A 22985-nucleotide genomic window follows, 5' to 3' on the forward strand; every position below is an offset into this window, starting at 1 on the left:
TCTCCTACTGATGGACATTAAGGTTATTAAATTTTAGTCTCTACTTATTTCTTAGGTTGTATTATTCATTGGAGAAATTCTGAGTCAAAGGATATGAACTTTCTTAAGGCTTTTAAACATTGACCAAGGGCTTTCCTGGTGGCGCAGTGGTTAAGAATCTGCCTGCCAATGCTGGGGACAAGGGTTTGAGCCCTGGCCCGGGAAGATCCCACATGCCGCGGAGCAACTAAGCCCGTGTGCCACAACTACTGACCCTGTGCTCTAGAGCTTGCGTGTCACAACTACGGAGCCCACGTGCCACAACTACTGAAGCCCGCGTGCCTGGAGCCCGCGCTCTGCAACAAGAGAAGTCACCGCAGCGAGAAGCCCGTGCTACGCAACAAAGAGTAGCCCCCTCGCCGCAACCAGAGAAAGCCCGTGCACAGCAACAAAGACCCAATGCGGCCAAAAATTAAAATTAAAATAAATAATTAATTAATTTTTTTAAAAACCCAAAAAATTGACCTATCCTCCACCAAAGAGGTTATTCTAATTTATATTATTCTTAGCATATGATAGTGTACTATCTCAGTATATGATAGTACAAATAAATGCCCAGTGTAGAAAACTGGAAAACATAGGAAAGCCCAAAGAATACATGAAAAGAATCACACTTTGTTTATTCATTTGCTTATTCTTCAAGCAACACATATTTATGATGCTCCTACTGTGTACCAGGGATTATTGTAGGGGCTGGGAATACAAGAGTGCACAAAATAGACAAAAAGCCACTATCTTAGAACCTAAATTTTAGTGGGAAAAGAAAGAAAATAAGTAAAACACATGGTATTTTAGGTAGTAAGAAGTGCTGTGGAGAAAGTGGGGGCAGGGAGTAGGGCACCCCAAGGGTTGGGGCTTTTATTCTGCATGAGATGGGAAGTCATTAGAGAATTTTGACGAAAGGTGTAATTTATCTGACTAATGTGTTAATAGGACCTATTAGATAATAGAATGAAGAGAGGAAGCAGGGGGACCAACTCTAAGGTTGACCAGTGTATTAGGGTTCTCCAGAGAGACAGAACCAGTGGTAGATAGATAGATGGATAGATGGATAATTTAGAGAATTGGCTCACATGATTGTGGGGACTGGCAAATTTGAAATTTGTGTGGCAGAGAAGCAGAAATGCAGGCAAGATTTATCTTTGACAGTCTTTACAGTCTTGAGGCAGCATCTTTGCTCTTAAGGCCTTTAGCTTTCTACATGAGGCCCCACCTGCATTTTGGAGGGTAATCTGCTTTACTCAAAGTCTACTGATTATAAATGTTAATCACATCTACAAAATACCTTCACAGCAACATGTAGACTAAAGCTTGACCACACGACTGGCCAAGTTTGTTGTGGCCAAGCTGAATCATAAAATTAACCATTACAACTGTGACTGAAAAGAGGCCAATATTTGGAGTTAGGGATACAAATGGGAACAGAGGTAGTCCATGACCAAATGAAGAAAGAAAAGGTGAGTGTGACATTAGTAAAAATGATACCAGTCTTATCAAGCCAATATCATATATATCACCAATATCTAATAACCATTTAGTCAGAGGTGATTTGGACTTTGGAGTCCATGGTATGGGAAGATAAAAATATGTATCTACTTGCAATAATGAAATGCTTCAGTAATGATTCTTCAGAAAGAGTCATTCAGTAGATAGTACTCATTTTGTGGAAGAACCATAAGTGTGTAGGGAACTCACAGTTAGCACTTACGCTAGACACGTTACTAAGCCCTTTCCCATATATTGTCTTTTTTAATCCTTTGAACAAATTTTACGAAATAGGTTTTGTTATGTCTGTTTTATACATGAGGAAACTGAGAAAGAAAGCTTGCGACTTGCCTAAGGGCGCACACCTACTAAGTGGCAAAGCCAGGATTTAAACCTAGTCTCTCTTGTTCCAATACACCTTATTGCCTCGTAAAGTAGAAACTATTTTCATAGAGACGATTATCTGTATTTTAAGTTGTAAATAGGGTTTTCTAGGACAATTACGCAATAGGAATGCTATTTATGTTATTACACAAGTAGCGTACATGATCAAATATCTCTTCTTTAGAGGCCTTCTCTGGCCACCCAATCTAAAATAGCTTCCTGGGCTTCCCTGGTGGCGCTGTGGTTGGGAGTCCGCCTGCCGATGCAGGGGACACGGGTTCGTGCCCCGGTCTGGGGGGATCCCACGTGCCGTGGAGCGGCTGGGCCCGTGGGCCGTGGCCGCTGAGCCTGCGTGTCCGGAGCCGGTGCTCCGCAGCGGGAGAGGCCACAGCTGTGAGGGGCCCGCATACCGCAAAAAAAAAAAAAATAAAATAAAATAAAATAAAATAGCTTCCTGCTTTTCACTCTGTTCCTTTACCCTACATTATTTTTTCTTCAGAACACTTAGCACTGCCTGAAATTACATTCCATGTTTGTTTTTTTTCCTCCTGTCTGTTGTCTTTTTCTCCCATCAGAATCCCAAGTTCCATGAGAAAAGGGTCGGTCATGTCTTACTGTTCACTGGATGACAAATTCACCTGTTTCTAAAATAGTTCCTGGACAGACAGAATAAACTGGAGTGTGAAGGAATGGCTGTCTCTAAGCTTTGTTGGGATTATATGGGGTAGTGGTATTTGCTGTCATAGCCAGAACTACTTTCGACGTAGTTCTCTGAGTTCTTTGAATCCAGGTATTCAAGTGAGTTGAAGGGAGTTCCTTGAGTAAAAACTGATTTTTCTTTGAAGGATAGCTTATTGTATTGTTGTTTTGCTTAAAAAATCTTTTCTGATTACAAAAGCAGTACATGCATATTGTAGAATATTGGGATAAAAGTGGAAAGAAAAATGAGAAATAATCCTCAATTTAGGGAAGTGCCATTCTTAGTATTTTGGCGTATTGTCTTTGAGTTTTTAATCTTTGCATATGCTTTACATAGTTGAGAACTATATATATATATGATTATATATATCTTTATATGCTTTACTTTACATGCTTTGTACACTTATTCAGAATTATTGTGTTAATGTTTTCTATCATTAAAAATTTCTCGTAATTTGAAATTACCATATTTCATGAACAGCGCATAATTTAACATTTTTCTGGGTGCTTAAACTCTTCACTTTTAATTATTAAAAACGAATCTCCATCTTTTTGCATAATTCTTTGCTGTCATTTTCAATTACCTAGGATATATTCCTAAGAGATGTACTGTACATATCCTGTCAAATTGTTTTCCAGAGGGTTTGCATATCATTGTACCCTCACTGGGATTGAACATTATTATTCTAAAAAAATTTAACAAGGCTGATTTGTGTGATTCAGTAGAATACTCTAAATTCACAGGCCTCTTCACAAATGGCAGCTCTCCTCTCTGAGCAATTTGAGTATATGTTGAGTCAGCTAAGGCATGGCCTACTAAAATAAGATCTAATAATACTGGATATGCTTGGCCAAGAATAAAGGACTTGAGAGACATTTTCCAACATGTGCCTTCTTATTGAATTGCCTGGGTGCTCTGACTAGAATTCAAAATTGAGATTAGTCAGTTTAGATGAGGTTATTCAGAAAATACAGAAAGTATAGAATCACCCATAATACATTTTTACTGACTGCCTGCTGTGTGCCATGCACTGTGCTATGATCCGGTAGTACAAAGAACCAGCTGCCAGTCTTTGTAGATAGATGGCATATGAAAACTGTTTACTCCAGTAAAGGAGGGTTCTTTCTACCCCATTCTCCCTTTAGAAAACCAGGAGTCGCTTACTGAAGTCCTTGTAAAATCTCTTATATTATAGCATGCTTCCATCTTTTTAAATTCGGAGTAAAAGGCAAATGTTAAATCCTTCATCTATAAGACAACAGGAAGTGAAAAATTAAGGATTAGAGTAAATGGTAACCAGAAGAAACCAACACCTAATTAATTTCAAAGTAAAAACTTTGCCAGAAGAAACATTGCCCCGAGGGATCTGGTAGAGTTCGCAGGAAAGAGAAGGATGGAAGAATCCCTGTCAACTAGTAGTGAATGGCTTGGGGAAGACACTGAGCCTGTAGTGTCCTCAGTCAGTACTGGTTTGAGATGTTTACTAAAATCATCTGACAGTGGTGGTGAAAAAAGCACAAATCATTTCAGCACAATTTTTTCCTAGGGTTATGATCCCACAGTTTGAAGTGTTGGGTATTAGTTATTGCAAACCAGCCATTAAAAGATTTATTTTTATTGATTTTGAGACAGTCTTGAGCTCAATTGTAAGTACAGTACTAAGAACTTTTTGTTTCTCAAACTATGTGAAAGTAAAGCTGACTGAATGCTCCGTCATGTTCTAGTGTTTTAGTGTATATTTCTTACAAAGGAGGATGTTCTACATAATCATAATATGAGAATCAAATCAGTAAATTAACATTGGATACATAACTGCCATCCAGTCCTCAGTCTCTTGAGTTTCATCAAAGGTCCAATAATGTCCTTTGTAGCAAAGGTATCCAGTTCAGAATGATAAGACACTTTTAGTTGTCATACTTCTTTAGTTTCTTTCAAACTGGAACAGTTTCTCCGGCATTCCTGGACTTCTGTGACCTTAGCACTTTTTTTTTTTTTTTTTTTGCGGTACGCGGGCCTCTCACTGTTGTGGCCTCTCCCTTTGCGGAGCACAGGCTCCGGACGCGCAGGCTCAGCGGCCATGGCTCACGGGCCCAGCCGCTCCGCGGCATGTGGGATCTTCCCGGACCGGGGCACGAAACAGTGTCCCCTGCATCGGCAGGCGGACTCTCAACCACTGCGCCACCAGGGAAGCCCAACCTTGGCACTTTTGAAGGTTACAGATCAGTTATTTTGTAGTATGTCTGTCAGTGTAGGTTTGCCTGTTTCCTTATGATTAAATTTAGTTTACACATCTTTGAAAGGAATATCACAGAAGTGACGCTGTGTTCTTTATCTTTGCATCTTATTAGGTAGTACATGATTTTGATTTCTCTTGTTACTAATGGTGGTCATCTTGATTATTTGAGGAAGGTGGTATCTAGGAGCTTTCTTCACTATAAAGTTACCGCTTTTCTCTCTGTAATTAAGTATTTTGTGGAGAGATACTTTGAAACTGTATAAATGTCCTCTTTTCATTAGAATTTCAATTTATTCACTTATAGACTTGTGGTTTCTTATTTTTTTCAGTGGGTTATAATCTGTTATTATGATTATATATTTTGATGGTCAGATTGTTCAAAGCTTGGCCATTGCATGCCGTTTCAAGCTGGGTCCTGTATCCTTTTGATCTGTCCTCATAATTCTTTAAGTACTTCTTGCTTTCTGGGGCAAAAAAAATTTTCCAGGCTCATCTTGTATTTTCCCATAGTCAGCCCTGAAATTAGTCAATTCTGTAAGGAGCCTTGGTTTCTTTTTGTGAAGAATGGTATTTAGATCTGGTTGCTAAGTGTGCTTAGTGCTATTGGGATGTCACTGCTTCTATAGGCTCTCTCAGCCAACAGTGTTAGGTAATATATGTATAATTTTGTCTCTGTGGAAAAAACTCCCTCCTTTTCTATGTATTAAAAAACCGCGGGGGCTTCCCTGGTGGCGCAGTGGTTGAGAATCTGCCTGCTAATGCAGGGGACACGGGTTCGAGCCCTGGTCTGGGAGGATCCCACATGCCGCGGAGCAAGTAGGCCCGTGAGCCACAACTACTGAGCCTGCGCGTCTGGAGCCTGTGCTCCGCAACAAGAGAGGCCGCAATAGTGAGAGGCCCCCGCACTGCGATGAAGGGTGGCCCCCGCTTGCCACAGCTGGAGATAGCCCTCGCACAGAAATGAAGACCCATCACAGCAAAAATAAATAAATTAATTAATAAACTCCTACCCCCAACATCTAAAAAAAAAACAAAAACCGCGGGCTTCCCTGGTGGCGCAGTGGTTGAGAGTCCGCCTGCCGATGCAGGGGACGTGGGTTCGTGCCCCGGTCCGGGAAGATCCCACATGCCGCGGAGTGGCTGGGCCCGTGAGCCATGGCCGCTGAGCCTGCGCGTCCAGAGCCTGTGCTCCGCAACGGGAGAGGTCCCAACAGTGAGAGGCCCGCGTACCGCAAAAAAAAAAAAAAAAAAAAACCGCGAGTTCACAGTGATAGTTCTAGTCCAGTCTTACAGATTTCATTCTAGTTTTCTAAGGTAGCCCTTTTCATATTTGTAACTCCCTTCTCTAACAGTGAGAAACAGTGACTCCTGTTTTCCACAGTATGTGTATTCACTTGCTCAGTTCTAGAATGCATATTCAATAGTTTTAGAATTGCTTACCTATATCACTGAAAAATAAATTTACTAACCATACTGAATATTTCTTTACAATTAACTTTTGTTTTTGGCTATATATTCTAACTGCTGAGTTCCAGAGTCACTTGGATTAATTTTTTCCTCACCGTTAAGTATGATTATGTTATTCAATTGAAATGTATTTAGGTTCGTTTGTTTCTGTTGATATTCCATTTCTCTCTCCCAGTCGTTGTTGATTTTATTTTTTTGAGTATATAAAGCATGTATTGCGGTTCTAAGAGTAAAAACAATACAGAAAGGTCATCCTTTCTGTCCTGTTCCCATTCGTCTGTTCTTTCCATCCTGTTTCCATCGGGTAACCAATTCTTTTAGTTTCTGATTTATCCTTCCTGGGTTTCTTTATGCACTAAGGAACAGGTACACACATGTATATTTTCTTATTTCTGCTTACTTCTTATACAAAGGGTAGTATATAGGTAGATACTATTTTGCACTTGGCTTTTTTCACCTGAAAATGTACCCTGAAAATTACTCTGTATTAGCGCATAATACTCTGTGTTAGTGCAAAATTACTCTGTATTAGCGCGTAATTACTCTGTATTAGCGCATAATTACTCTGTATTAGCCTTTCTTACTCTTGCGTAAGGCTGCGTACTGTGTGTTGATACACCATAGTATATTCGGCTTAGAATCTTAAGTATGAGCATGCAGGTTGTTTTGTTTGTTTTTTTTTTAATTACAAACAGGGCTCCAGTGCATATGTTTACCTTGTGCATATGTGTTTTCATAGTATTTAATTATAGTGTATCTTCAGGGAAGATTCCTAGAAATGTATTATTGGATCAAAAGGGATGAATTGGGAAATTGGGATTGACATATATACACTAATATATATATAAAAGATAACTAATAAGAACCTGCTGTATAAAAAAAATAAAATAAAATTCAAAAACCCCCCCCAAAAAAAACCAAAAACGAAGAAATAAAAAAAAAAGGTTGATACAGGAACAAAGGTAATGCCCGATCAAAACGTCAAGCTACTTATGTAGTTTTGTTAGATATTGCCAAATTCTCCTCCAGAAGGGTTGTACACATTTGCCTTCCCACCAGAAGTATATGAGAGTGCCTGTTTCCTTACTCATTTACTGACAGAATGTCTCATCATACTTGTGAATATTTGCCAGTGTTAGGTGAGAAATGTATAGCTTTAATTTGTATCTCTTTAATTATGAGTAAGTCTAAACATCTTTTCTTATTTAAGGGTTGTTTTTATATCTTTTAAAAAGTCTGTCCATGTCCTTTCCTCATTTTCCTATTGGGATTTTGGTAATTTTTATCCCCCTCAATTTAAAAGAAAAATTTAGGTATATAAGTCCTTTTACCTGTGACATACGTTTTAAATATTTTTTCCAGTGTTCTAATTTTATCTTTTTCCAAATGGCTGACCAGTTGTCCCAGCACTTATTAAAAAGTTCTGCAGTTTAGCAAATGCAAACTAATATAGAATGCATAAACAACAACGTCCTACTGTATAGCACAGGGAACTATATTCAATATCCTATGATTAAACCATAATGGGAAAGAATATAAAAAAGAATGTATTACATATGTATAACTGAATCACTTTGCTGTACAGCAGAAACCAACACAACATTGAAGTTCCCTAGTGATTTGAGAAGCCACTTTTATCACGTACTAAATTTCCATATGTACTTGGGTCTATTTCTGAACATTCTATTCCATTAGGCCAGGATGTGGCAAACTATGGCCCTCTGGCCAAACCCAGCCCTATTTTTGTAAGTAACGTTATATTGGATCACAGCCCCACTCGTTTATTTACTTATCGTCTATGGCTGCATTTGTGCTACAACAGAAGAGTCAAGTAGTTGTGACAGAAACTGTGAGGCTTGCAAAGCTTGAAATATTCACCTCTCATCCTTTACAGAAGCTTGCTGACCCCTACATCAGAGTAATTATCTATGCATATGCCATAAAAGAACCTTGTTTTTAACTAGAGAGACTTATAGTATGTTTAAATGTCTGGTGGGGCTAATTGCACCTTGTAGCTTTTCTTTTTGCATGTTGTTTTCTGAGTATTCTTGTAAGTTTTTCCACATGAATTTGAGTACCAACTTGTCTGGCTCCACAAGAAGCTTTTTATGTGATACTGGGGTGGTTTTTTTTTTTTTCTTTTTGGTGGTACGCGGGCCTCTCACTGTTGTGGCCTCTCCCGTTGCGGAGCACAGGCTCCGGATGCGCAGGCTCAGCGGCCATGGCTCACGGGCCCAGCCACTCCACGGCATGTGGGATCTTCCCGGACCGGGGCACGAACCCACGTCCCCTGCATCGGCAGGCGGACTCTCAACCACTGCGCCACCAGGGAAGCCCTATACTGGGGTGTTTTAAAATTATAAATTAGGGTGAACTATTATCTTTATAATGTTGAGTCTTATCCAAGAACTAATTTTGAAGAAGAGAATAGAGAAACTTATCAAAGAACCAAGCCACAAAAATGCATCAGACCAACATGGTTTCACAGGGGAATTCTACCAAATCTTCAAAGCATGTGTAGGCCAGAAGCTTCATAAATTGCTTCATAGCATTGATTTTGAAAAAAACCAGTTCTTCTGGGGGGAGTTATTTCTAGTTTTATATCTTTTGATCAGAGGCTATTATTATCTGATTTTTTTTCTTTTGTAGAACTTATTTCTTTGTGATCAAATATATGATGAGTCTTCATAAATTTTTCATGTGTGCCTGAAAAACAGATTAGTCTCTATTTACAGGGTGTAAAGTTTGATATCTTTAATATTTGCTGTACCTTCTTGATTATGTTTATTCTGAACTTTATATTTTGGTCCTCTTGATCTGCTTTGTATTGGGAGTAGTGTGTGTTAGTGTATTTTTAATCCATGTCTCTTTGCATATCTTTTAGTTTCCTTTCATGATGTGTTGTTTTCTTTGCTCTTTTATTTTTGAAATTTTTGTTTAAACTTAGAAAGGTGTATATTTTTGTTCTATTGATTACCCTTTACTTACAACTTTTAAAATGCTTGTAATTCTTGGGATTTTATTTAATATTTTATTAACAAGTTTATCCTTTTAATGGAATTCTTTAACTGCCACCTGTTCACTATACAACAGTCAGGACTTGTTCTTTCCTCTTCTGATCCCTTCTCCTTTTAAGCTGCATTATTTCTCCTTTTCAGAATGTATCACATATTCTTCAACCCTCATCATCTTCATCTTTGTTTTATTCTTATATCCATACTGTAATTATTTTATTTTATATATTTTTTTACTGTAATTATTTTAAAATGTTTACCATTAATCTTTTTGCTAAAGTGTTCTGAGTCATCTCTTGGTTGCTCAAGGAGACAGAATTCCCTGACCTGTTACCTGTTTGAAACTATTTTCCTATTGTCTTTGGTTAGAAAATCTTTACCGTACACTTCCTTTTCTACCGTTTTTGGAAAATGCTGTCCCACTGATACGTTGCTTGGTACATTGTTTTTAAGATATTTGATGCCAGTCTAATTCATGCTCTTTCTCTTGTAAGTTTTCTTTTAATTTAAAAAAAATTTTGGACTGGAGACTGAGAAATCTTTTCTTTATCTTAAAGTCTAATAATTTTACTAGGGTATCTCTAGGAGTTCAGTGCTGTGGGCCAATTTTCCCTAGTATCTGAAGACCCTGTTAACATGCAGTTCAGATTTCCTTTTATTTCTGGAAAGTTTTCTTGAATTATAGTGTTAACGAACCAAACTTGGGTCCACCCACCTGCACGCAGTAAAGCCAGTCTGTTGACACCAGGTTATGGTGAAAGAAAGTGCAGCGTTTATTGCAGGGCACGAAGCAAGGAGTCCAGGACAGCTAGTACTCAAAACACCTGGACTCCCCAGTGGGTTTCAGGAAAACCTTTTTAAAGGCAAGATGAGGGAGAGGTGTCCCAGGGTATGTGGTCAGCTCATGCATAGTTCTTTGGTTGATGGTGAGATAACAGGGCCGTGTCACAGGGGTGAACATTATCAGTTCTTAGCCTCTAGTAGGCCTGTGGGGGCTGTGTGCTCATGGTCAGCAACTAGTTAACGTTTTGCATTTGGTGGGCATTTTAACATCTGTAAGACAGCTCAGGAAATGATACTAGTATCTAGGTACTTCAGACAGAGGCTAAAGCAGAGGATATTGGGGAGGGGTCTGTCCCTGAAAGGCTTCCTCTTTTTCTTCGATTTCAGCTACTTCTCTGTCCTGTTTTGTTTCTTTCTTTATCTCACTTTCATTCTCTTAGATTATTTTCCTGGTTTTCTTTAATGCCTATTATTACATTTTTCATTTGAACTTATCATTTTGGGGGCATTGTAATTTACTTTCATTTCTATTATAATCTTGTTTTTATTTATTTACTGAGTTAAATCTTGTTTCATTTCTTTCTGCTTTTGGTATGTTTTCCTTCTTGAGTTTTGACTTTCTGATTCAAGGCATTTTAAAAATAACATCATATATTTGTTTAATCATATTGAGTTCAGTTTGGAGTACTCTTTTCAGGCACATTCCATAAGCGCAATATGCCATAATGCACTAAGGCATACGTAGTATATAATAAGTTTACTTTTCTTATGTATAACTAGAATGATAGTATCTATGTACTATCCCTAGGAAAATCAAGTGAACAATTACCAAAATCACGCTCAGTAGGGCTTAATTATCTTGTAGAACCTCAGTTAGGAAAGACTGATTTGAGGTTTTCATTTTCTTCTGCCCCTCCCTGTCCTTTCTTCTTTTATGTGTGGGGATTTCATTAGCTGAATTTGTGTGTGTGTGTGTGTGTGTAGATGAAGATTTGCTTATGTCACTACATTTTGGGGGGCAGGACTGGCAGTTTGAGGTTAATTTTATGAGTCCTAGTTTAAGAACATCTTCTGTCAGTGTAACAAAACATAGTTTCTTTCTTTTTTTTTTTTTTTTTTTTTTTTTTTTTTGGCTGCGCCACACAGCATGTGGGATCTTATTTCCCAGACCAGGGATTGAACCCGTGTCCCCTTCAATGGAAGCACGGAGTCTTAATGACTGGACTGCCAGGGAAGTCCCCAAAACATAGTTTCTTTACTGGGTGTCTTGTTTTGGGGTGGGGAGCAGGAGATCGAGGAGGAAGGGCTTTGTTTGCATCCTTTGAATGTTTCAAAAAATTCTTTAATCTTGCAGGATCTTAAAATCTCTCCCCTGCCATTTCTTCTTCCCTTAATTGTATGGTTTCCAAAAGACAACTGGCTTTTCCTTCCCTTTTTTTTTTTTTAAATTAATAAACTTAATTTTTTAGAGCAGTTTTATCCTGGAACTGAGTGGAAAGTATAGACGGTTCCCAGTTCCCATATCTCTCTCTTTTTTTTTTTCCTTTAGAATTATTTTATGAAATCGTAAAGGTACAACAGCTTCTTAACTCTACACACGGACTTAAATTTTTTTTAAAGGATAAACGTTATGTCTTATTACACCGTGATCCTGGCTAGTAGCTTTTCAAAACGTTGAGAAAAATCTTAAAAAAGGTTTCACATGTTACCTGAAACTTACAATTTAACGTTATCAAAGAAGGAATGCTTCTACACTCTTAAAAAGACCACTAGAAAGAAACAATTAAAAAGCTAAGAAACTGTCTCAAAGGCTTTTTTTTTTTTTTTTTACAATCCTTCCTGTACAGTGAGGTAATGTTATTAAATAATCCAATCCATTCACAAAATGGTTCTCTGCATCTGCTCTGGTGTCTTCTGCCATATCACTGCGTATTTATGCATGACTGAGAAAAGAGTTTCCTTAACATTGTTACTTCGGTAACCTGAAGCTGTTCTGTTACCTCTGGGCTCTCATCCTCTCCTATTTATACAGTGAAGCCCATGGTAAATAGGAAGAAGCTCAATATTGGCTTCTCCCTCCATAACCCCCACTTCCTCCACTGTCTCCTGGACCATAGTTTCCTCCACCATATGGTCCCCCATGTTCCTGCTACCACCAAAGTCTCAACTCTTCGTAGTTAGAAGGTTGCTGGTTATAATTTCCACTTCCATAATTTCCTCCTCCATAGTTGTCATAACCACCTCCGTAGCCCCCACCCTGGTTGCCATATCCAGGTCCTCCACCACCATATCCTCCTCTTCCTCCTCCATAACCAGGGCTACCTTCAAAATTCCCACCTCCGGGCCCTCCTCCATACCCATTATAGCCATCTCCAAATCCACGACCACTTCCATATCCATTAGATCCTCCTCTGAAGTTACTTCCTGGTCCTGGTCCAAAATTTCCGCCACCATCACCACGAGAATCTCCAGAACCAAAGTGGCCTCCTCTTCCACTTCTAGAACTTTGGACTTCCTGCATTTCTTGTCTAGACAAAGAAAGCCTTTCTTACTTCTGCATTATGACCATTGATAGTATGGTATTTCTGCAACACAGTCTTATCCACAGGATCACAGTCATCAAAAGTAACAAACCCAAAGCCTCTTTTCTTTCCAGACTACCTATCCGTAATTATCTCAATTTTTCCATATTCCTCAAAGTAATCTCTAAGATGATGTTCCTCAGTATCTTCTTTAATTCCATCTACAGATAGCTTCTTCACAGTGACATGAGCCCCTGGCTTTCCAAAGTCCTCTCTTGCAACAGCACGTTTTGGCTCAACTACTCTCCCATCAGTTGAATGAGGTCTTGCAGCCATGGCGGCATCAACCTCAGCCATGGATGAAAAAGTTACAAAACCAAATCCTCTTGATCTTTTGCTTGCAGGATCCCTCGTTACCACACAGTCTGTAAGTTTTCCCCATTGCTCGTAGTAGTTCCTCATACTTTCTTCTGTAGTTTGAAAGCTCAAGCCACAATAAAGAGTTTACAGAATTGTTCCTTTTCTCTCTCCATCGCGGACTCAGTTGCTTCAGCGCGATTGGCCGCAGCCGAGCGAGATGAGAGAGATCTCCGCGGACGAACACGAACCGGACGCATCCTGGCGCTGTAGTGAGAACTGCCGCAGCTCGGGAAACAGCATCGCTAGGAGCACCTCCACTCGCGACGCGGTGCTGCTGCCACTGTCGCTTGAGCCACTGCCGCCACTTTTCTAGAACCTTCCCCCTGTCTAACGCATCTTCCCTACCTCAGGCTGTTGCGTACCCATATATCTCTTGTCCTTACACAGGCGCAACCTCCCCCACTATTGACATCCTGCACCCGAGTGGTATATTTGTTACAGTCCATGGACCTACATCATCATCGGTTTTGACACATGTATAATAACATGAATCTACCATTATAGTGTCATACAGAATAGCTGTACTGCCCTAAAAATCCTCTGTGCCCTGCCTGTTCTTCCCTCTCTCCTCCTAACCCCTGGCAACCACTATTATTTTTACTGTCTCCATAGTTTTACCTTTTCCAGAATGTCGTATAACGGGAATCATATAGTATGTAGCCATTTCACATTGGCTTTTTTCACTTAGTAATACTTATCTGAGTTTCCTTCATGTCTTTTATGGCTTGAAAGCTCCTTTCTGTTTAGTGCCAAATAATATTTTATTGTCTGGCTATATCACAGTTTATCCATTCACCTACGGAAGGACATCCTGGTTGCTTCCAAATTTTGGCTATTATCAATAAAGCCACTGTAAACATCACTGAGCAGGTTTTTGTGTGGGCATAAATTTTCAGTTTATTTGGGTAAATACCGAAAAGCGTGATTGCTGGATCGGATAAGAGTATGTTTAGTTTTGTAAGAAACTGCTGAATTTCCAAAGTAGCTGTACCATTTTGCATTCCCATAAGTAGTGAATGAGAATTCCTGTTGCTCCATATCCTCACCAGCATTTGGTGTTGTCTATGTTTTGTATTTTGGCCATTCTGATAGGTGTGTAGTGGTATCTCATTGTTTTAATTTGATATATGATGACATACGAAGTGAACATCTTTTCATATGCTTACTGCCATTTGTATATATTCTTTGGTGAGGTGTCCGTTCATGTCTTGCCCATTTTAAAATTTGCGTTGTTCTTATTAAGTTTTAAGGGGGTTTTTTTTGTATTATTTTGGCTAACATCCTTTATCAGATTTGTCTTTTGAAAATATTTTCTTCAAATCTGTGGCTTCTCTTTCTCTCTTTTTTTTTTTAATTCTCTTTTGATATTGTCTTTCACAGAGCAGAAGTTTTTAATTTTAATGAAGTCCAGCTTGTCAATTATTTCTTTCATTGGCTGTGCCTTTGGTGTTGTATCTAAAAAGTCATCACTATACCCAAGGTCACCTAGATTTTCTTCTATGTTATTCCAGTACCGTTTGTTGAAAAGATTATCTTTGCTCCATTATATCGCCTTTGCTTCTCCGTCAAAGATCAGCTGATTATATGGGTCTGTTTCTGGGCTCTCCTGTTTTCTTGATCTGTTTGTCTGTTCTTTCAGCAATACCACACACTATCTTGATTAGTGTTACTTTATAGTAATTCCTGAAGTTAGGAAGTGTCAGTTCTTTGACTTTCTTCTGTTACTTTAACATTGTGTTCTCTATTCTAGATCTTTTACCTCTTCATGTAAACTTGAGAATTAGCTTGTTTGAGAGTCATAAAATAACTTGCTGGAATTTTGATTGGGATTGCATTGAATATTTAGATCAAGGTGGGAAGAACTGACATCTTGACAATAATGAGTCTTACCATCTATGAACTTGGAATATCTCCTTTATTTCGTTCTTTAATATCTTTCGTCAGAGTTTTATAGTTTTCCTCCTATAGATCTTATACATATTTTGTTAACTTTATACCTAAATACTTCATTTTGATGGGGTCCTAATGTAAATGGTAATGTATTCTTAATTTTAAATTCCACTTGTTCATTGCTGGTATATATGAAATGTGATTGACTTTATATTAACCTTGCATTCTGCAACCTTGCTACAATTGATTACTAGTTCCAGGAGTTTGGGGGTCATTTTTGTTGTTGTTTTTTCTACATAGATGATGATGGCATCTGTGAACAAAGATAGTTTTCTTCCTTCCCGATATGTATTCTTTTTATTTCCTTGTTGTGTGTCATATTGCATTAGCTAGGACTCCCACTACAATGTTGAAAAACAGTGATGAGAGGGGACATCCTTGCATTGTTCCTTAGCATGAAAACTTCAAGTTTTTTACCATTAGGTATGATGTCAGCTATGGGTTTTTTGTAGATGTTCTTTATCAAGTTGAAGTCCTGCCTCCGTTTGCCTTTCCTTTTACACTTTTTTTCCTTAAAGAGTGGTGCCTGGAAGACTATTTCTTTGCATCTTGAATCCTCTTTTGAGTCCCAAATTTGTAATCAACTCTGACCTATCAAAACTCTTTCTCAGTATTTTCACACTTAATGGGATTTTATGTCAGTCTTCAGTCTGCTGCTTGTTTCCGTCTTTTTTTTCTTTTGCACAGTTATCCTGGACTACTCTTGCTCTTCATGAAGGCTTATGGTAGGAACATATGGGCATCCTAGGATCTAAGTATTTCTTTTTCTGCTTATTTTCTATTCTTTCTGCTTATGCTGAGGGCTTGAGTTTTGTGTAGCTTCGTTCGTTCTTTTTATTTTTTTTATCCTGTGACTTTGCCAACATTGCATATTCTACTTGTTTTGTACACTCTTCGGATTTTCTGTCTAGGTACTCATGCCATCTGGATGCTTTCTGATATTTATGCTTTTTATTTCTTTTCTTGACTTATTGCACTGGCTATAACTAGTGAAATTTGTATTGAATAGAAGTGTGACAATGGATATTCTACTTTTGTTTTGAGTACAGTGGAAAGTGTTTCATTTTTGACCATTAAGTATGATATTAGCTATAGGTTTTAAAAATATATGTCCTTTATCACATTGAGGAAGTTACATGAGAGTTTTTAATCATGAGTGTGTTTTGAATTTTGTTATATGCCCTAAATGCATCTATTGAAATCATCATATAACTTTTCTTATTCTCTTAATATGGTGTATTACATTGATTTTTTTGAATGTTCAGCTAATCTTTAATTCTGGGAAAGCTCCAGCTGATCATGAGGTATTATCATTTTTATATAATTTTATATTTGATCTGTTAATATTCGGTTGAGGGTATTTTAATCTTTTTACCTGAAGGTAATTGGTCAATACTTCCTTTTTTGATAATGTCTTTTCTCAGGTTTTAGCATTATGATTAGCCTAATAAAATGAATTAACCTCTCTATATCTAAAAAGAGTTTGGGAAAGATTACTGTTATTTCTTCCTTAAATGTTTGATAGTATTTATCAGTAAAGACATTTAGGGCTTGAGTTTGCTGTGTGGGAAAGTTTTTGTTTTTGTGTAGCAATTAAATTTTTTTAAAAGCTAACTTTTTTCATGTGTAGTTTATATATAATAAAATTCACCAATTTTAAGTTTCCAGTTCAGATGAATGTAGTATAATATCTACAACAATCATGTACTGGTCTTTTTTTTTCTTTTTCTTGTGATAGTGATAGATTTTTTTTCGAATTTTATTTATTTTCTTATACAGGTTCTTATTAGTCATCCATTTTATACACATCAGTGTATACATGTCAATCCCAATCTCCCAATTCATCACACACACACACACCCCCCCACCGCTTTCCCCGCCCTTGGTGCCCATACATTTGTTCTCTACATCTGTGTCTCAATTTCTGCTGCAAAACGGTTCATCTGTACCATTTTTCTAGATTCCACATATATGCGTTAATATATGATATTTGTTTTTCTCTTTCTGACTTACTTCACTCTGTATGACAGTCTCTAGATCCATCCACCTCTTACAAATGACCCCATTTTGTTCCTTTTTATGGCTAAGTAATATTCCATTGTATATATGTACCACACCTTCTTTATCCATTCGTCTGTCGATGGGCATTTAGGTTGCTTCCATGACGTGGCTATTGTAAATAGTGCTGCAGTGAACATTGGGGTGCATGTATCTTTTTGAATTATGGTTTTCCTTGGGTATATGCCCAGTAGTGTGATTGCTGAGTCATATGGTAATTCTATGTTTGTTTTTTTGTTGTTGTTGCAGTATGCAGGCCTCTCACGGTTTTGGCCTCTCCCTTTGCGGAGCACAGACTCCGGACGCGCAAGCTCAGCGGCCATGGCTCATGGGCCCAGCCGCTCCACGGCATGTGGGATCTTCCCAGACCGGGGCACGAATCCGTGTCCCCTGCATCGGCAGGCGGACTTTCAACCACTGCGCCACCAGGGAAGCCCTATGTTTAGTTTTTTTAAGGAACCTCCATACTGTTCTCCATAGTGGCTGTATCAACTTACATTCCCACCAAAAATGCAAGAGGGTTCCCTTTTCTCCACACCCTCTCCAGCATTTGTTGTTTGTAGATTTTCTGATGATGCCCATTCTAACTAGTGTAACGTGATGCCTCATTGTAGTTTTGATTTGCATTTCTCTAATAATTAGTGGTGTTGAGCAGCTTTTCATGTGCTTCTTGGCCATCTGTATGTCTTCTTTGGAGAAATGTCTATTTAGGTCTTCTGCCCATTTTCTGGATTGGGTTGTTTGTTTTTTTAATATTGAGCTGCATGAGCTGTTTATATATTTTGGAGATTAATCCTTTGTCCATTGATTCATTTGCAAATAATTTTTCCCATTCTGAGGGTTGTCTTTTGGTCTTGTTTATGGTTTCCTTAGCTGTGCAAAAGCTTTGAAATTTCATTAGGTCCCATTTGTTTATTTTTGTTTTTATTTCCATTACCCTAGGAGGTGGACCAAAAAAGATCTGGCTGTGATTTATGTCAAAGAGTGTTCTTCCTATGATTTCCTCTAAGAGTTTTATAGTATCTTGTCTTACATTTAGGTCTCTAATCCATTTTGAGTTTATTTTTGTGTATGGTGTTAGGGAGTGTTCTAATTCCATTCTTTAACATGTAGGTGTCCAGTTTTCCCAGCACCACTTATTGAAGAGACTGTCTTTTCTCCATTGTATATCCTTGCCTCCTTTGTCATAGATTAGTTGACCATAGGTGCGTGGGTTTATCTCTGGGCTTTCTATCCTGTTCCACTGATCTATATTTCTGTTTTTGTGACAGTACCATATTGTCTTGATTACTGTAGCTTCGTAGTATAGTCTGAAGTCAGGGAGTCTGATTCCTCCAGCTCGGTTTTTTTCCCTCAAGACCACTTTGGCTATTTGGGGTCTTTTGTATCTCCATACAAATTTTAAGATTTTTTGTTCTAGTTCTGTGAAAAATGCCATTGGTAATTTGATAGGGATTGCATTGAATCTGTAGATTGCTTTGGGTAGTACAGTCATTTTCACAATATTGATTCTTCCAATCCAAGAACTTGGTATATCTCTCCATCTGTTTATATCATCTTTAATTTTTTTCATAAGTGTCTTATAGTTTTCTGCATACAGGTCTTTTGTCTCCCTAGGTAGGTTTATTCCTAGGTATTTTATTCTTTTTGTTGCAGTGGTAAATGGGAGTGTTTCCTTAATTTCTCCTACAGATTTTTCATCATTAGTGTATAGGAATGCAAGAGATTTCTGTGCATTAATTTTGTATCCTGCAACTTTGCCAGATTCATTGATTAGCTCTAGTAGTTTTCTGGTGGCAGCTTCAGGATTCTCTGTGTATAGTATCATGTCATCCACAAACAGTGACAGTTTTACTTCTTCTTTTACAATTTGTAGTGCTTTTATTTCTTTTTCTTCTCTGATTGCCATGGCTAGGACTTCCAAAACTATGTTGAATCATTGTGGCGAGAGTGGACATCCTTGTCTTGTTCCTGATCTTAGAGGAAATGCTTTCAGTTTTTCACCATTGAGAATGATGTTTGCTGTGGGTTTGTTGTATATGGCCTTTATTATGTTGAGGTAGGTTCCCTCTATGCCCACTTTCTGGAGAGTTTTTATCATAAATGGGTGTTGACTTTTGTCAAAAGCTTTTTCTCCATCTACTGAGATGATCATATGGTTTTTCTTCTTCAATTTGTTAATATAGTGTATCACATTGATAGATTTGGGTATATTGAAGAATCCTTGCATCCCTGGGATAAATCTCACTTGATCATGGTGTATGATCCCTTTAATGTGTTGTTGGATTCTACTTGCTAGTATTTTGTTGAGGATTTTTGCATCAATATTCATCAGTGGTATTGGTCTGTATACTAATTTTTTTGTAGTATCTTTGTCTGGTGTTGGTAGCAGGGTGATGGTGGCCTCATAGAATGAGTTTGGGAGTGTTCCTTCCTCTGCATTTTTTTGGAAGAGCTTGAGAAGGATGGGTGTTAGCTCTTCTCTAAATGTTTGATAGAATTCACCTGGGAAGCCATCTGGTCCTGGACTTTTGTTTGTTGGAAGGTTTTTAATCACAGTTTCAATTTCATTACTTATGATTGGTCCGTTCATATTTTCTATTTCTTCCTGGTTCAGTCTTGGAAGGTATACCTTTCTAAGAATTTGTCCATGTCTTCCAGGTTGTCCATTTTATTGGCATAGAGTTGATTGTAGTAGTCTCTTAGGATGCTTTGTATTTCTGCAGTGTCTGTTGTAACTTCTCCTTTTTCACTTCTAATTTTATTGATTTGAGTCCTCTCCCTCTTTTTCTTGATGAGTCTGGCTAATGGTTTATCAATTTTGTTTATCTTCTCAAAGAACCAGTTTTTAGTTTTATTGATCTTTGCCATTATTTTCTTTGTTTCTATTTCTGCTCTGCTCTTTATGATTTCTACTAACTTTGGGTTTTGTTTGTTCTTCTTTCTCTAGTTCCTTTAGGTGTAAGGTTAGATTGTTTATTTGAGATTTTTCTTGTTTCTTGGAGTAGGCCTGTATAGCTGTAAACTTCCGTCTTAGAACTGCTTTTGCCGCATCCCATAGGTTTTGGATCATCGTGTTTTCATTGTCATTTGTCTCTAGGTATTTTTTGATTTCCTCTTTGATATCTTCAGTGATCTCTTGGTTATTTAGTCACGTATTGTTTAGCCTCCATGTGTTTCTGTTTTTTTCCCTGTAATTCATTTCTTTTTTTTTTTTTTGGAAGATGTTGGGGGTAGGAGTTTATTAATTAATTAATCTATTTTTTGCTGTGTTGCATCTTCATTTCTGTGCGAGGGCTTTCTCTAGTTGTGGCAAGCGGGGGCCACTCTTCATCGTGGTGCGCGGGTCTCTCACTATGGCGGCCTCTCTTGTTGCGGAGCACAGGCTCCAGACGCGCAGGCTCAGTAGTTGTGGCTCATGGGCCCAGTTGCTCCGCGCCATGTGGGATCCTCCCAGACCAGGGCTCGAACCTGTGTCCCCGCATTAGCAGGCAGATTCTCAACCACTGCGCCACCAGGGAAGCCCCCCTGTAATTCATTTCTAATCTCATAGCGTTGTGGTCAGAAAAGATGTTTGATATGATTTCAGTTTTCTTAAATTTACTGAGGCTTGATTTGTGACCCAAGATGTGATCTATCCTGGAGAATGTTCCATGCGCACTGGAGAAGAAAGTGTAATCTGTTGTTTTTGGATGGAATGTCCTATAAATATCAATTAAATCTATCTGGTGTATTGTGTCATTTAAAGCTTGTGTTTCCTTATTTATTTTCATTTTGGATGATCTGTCCATTGGTGTAAGTGAGGTGTTAAAGTCCCCCACTATTATAGTGTTACTGTCGATTTCCTCTTTGATAGCTGTTAGCAGTTGCCTTATGTATTGAGGTGCTCCTATGTTGGGTGCATATATATTTATTATATCTTCTTCTTGGATTGATCCCTTGATCATTATGTAGTGTCCTTCTTTATCTCTTGTAACATTCTTCATTTTAAAGTCTATTTTATCTGATATGAGTATTGCTCCTCCAGCTCTTTTTTTGATTTCCATTTGCATGGAATATCTTTTTCCATCCCCTCACTTTCAGTCTGTATGTGTCCCTAGGTCTGAAGTGGGTCTCTTGCAGACAGCATATATATGGGTCTTGTTTTTGTATTCATTCAGCAAGCCTGTGTCTTTTGGTCGAAGCATTTAATCCATTCACTTTTAAGGTAATTATCGATATGTATGTTCCTATGACCATTTTCTTAAATTGTTTTGGGTTTGTTTTTGTAGGTCCTTTTCTTCTCTTGTGTTTCCCACTTAGAGAAGTTCCTTTAGCATTTGTTGTAGAGCTGGTTGGGTGGTGCAGAATTCTCTCAGCTTTTGCTTGTCTGTAAAGCTTTTGATTTCTCCATCGAATCTGAATGAGATCCTTGCCAGGTAGAGTAATCTTGGTTGTAGGTTCTTCCCTTTCATCACTTTAAATATATCATGCCACTCCCTTCTGGCTTGTAGAGTTTCTGCTGAGAAATAAGCTGGTAACCTTATGGGAGTTCCCTTGTATGTTTTTTGTAGTTTATCCCTTGCTGCTTTCAATAATTTTTCTTTGTCTTTAATTTTTGCCAGTTTGATTACTGTGTGTCTCAGCGTGTTTCTCCTTAGGTTTATTCTGTATGGGTCTCTGCACTTCCTGGACTTGGGTGGCTATTTCTTTTCCCATATTAGGGAAGTTTTCAACTATAATCTCTTCAAATGTTTTCTCGGGTCCTTTCTCTCTCTCTTCTCCTTCTGGGACCCCTATAATGCAGATGTTGTTGAGTTTAATGTTGTCCCAGAGGTCTCTTAGGCTGTCTTCATTTCTTTTCATTCTTTTTTCTTTATTCTGTTCTGCAGCAGTGAATTCCACCATTCTGTCTTCCAGGTCACTTATCCATTCTTCTGCCTCAGTTATTCTGCTATTGATTCCTTCTAGTGTGTTTCTCGTTTCAGTTATTGTATTGTTCATCTCTGTTTGTTCTTTAATTCTTCTAGATCTTTGTTAAACATTTCTTGCATCTTCTTGATCTTTGCCTCCATTCTTTTTCTGAGGTCCTGGATCATCTTCACTATCATTATTCTGAATTCTTTTTCTGGAAGGTTGCCTATCTCCACTTCATTTAGTTCTTCTAGGGTTTTATCTTGTTCCTTCATCTGGTACATATCCCTCTGCCTTTTCATCTGGTCTGTCTTTCTGTGAATGTGGTTTTTGCTCCACAGGCTGGAGGATTGTAGTTCTTCTTGCTTCTGCTGTCTGCCCTCTGGTGGATGAGGCTATCTAAGAGGCTTGTGCAAGTTTCCTGATGGAAGGGACTGGTCATTGGTAGATGTTTGTTATCAAGGTAATCTGACCTCAAAATACAGTTGGGGGGCTTCCCTGGTGGTGCAGTGGTTGAGAGTCCGCCTGCCGATGCAGGGGTCACGGGTTCGTGCCCCGGTCCGGGAAGATTCCTCATGCCGCGGAGCAGGTAGGCCCGTGAGCCATGGCTGCTGAGCCTGTGCGTCCGGAACCTGTGCTCCACAACGGGAGAGGCCACAACTGTGAGAGGCCCGCGTACCGCAAAAAACAAACAAACAAAATATATATATAATTGGGGATGTTCCCTTTTCATCTGCTTTTTGGAAGAGTTTATATAGAATTGATACTATTTCTTCCTTAAATACTAAGTAAAATTCACCACTGAAACCAGTTTCTTTAATAGCTATAGGGCTATTGAGGTTTTCCATTTCTTCTTGTGTGAGTATTTGTGTATCTTATAAGGACTTTGTCCCTCTCATCTGAGTTGTGGACTATATTAGTACAAATTTGTAATATTCCCTTGTTTTCCTTTAATGTTTATAGGATCTGTATTCATGTTCCCACTTTTATTTCTGAGATTGGAAATGATTCTTTTTTGGGGGGGGGTTGCGGTA

At 38.4% G+C, this 22985-nt stretch overlaps 1 protein-coding gene and 1 pseudogene across 6 annotated transcripts in view; one reads left to right on the forward strand and one right to left on the reverse strand.

The window, feature by feature from the left end:
- The window catches only part of FBXW11 (F-box and WD repeat domain containing 11), a 134409-nt gene that overhangs the window by 48467 nt on the left and 62957 nt on the right, over positions 1 to 22985 (forward strand). Inside the window, exon 2 of one of the 6 annotated variants that reach the window (XM_032626176.1) lies at positions 13175 to 13318. The exons of the other annotated variants lie outside the window; for them this stretch is intronic. Coding sequence (XP_032482067.1) covers positions 13175 to 13318 — 144 coding nt within the window. The remainder of the gene's footprint in view (positions 1 to 13174; positions 13319 to 22985) is intronic. 6 annotated transcript variants of the gene reach the window in all.
- Positions 12240 to 13163, reverse strand: LOC116750865 (annotated as a pseudogene).

Source organism: Phocoena sinus, chromosome 3 (assembly GCF_008692025.1).
Source record: "Phocoena sinus isolate mPhoSin1 chromosome 3, mPhoSin1.pri, whole genome shotgun sequence".
NCBI lineage: Eukaryota > Metazoa > Chordata > Mammalia > Artiodactyla > Phocoenidae > Phocoena > Phocoena sinus.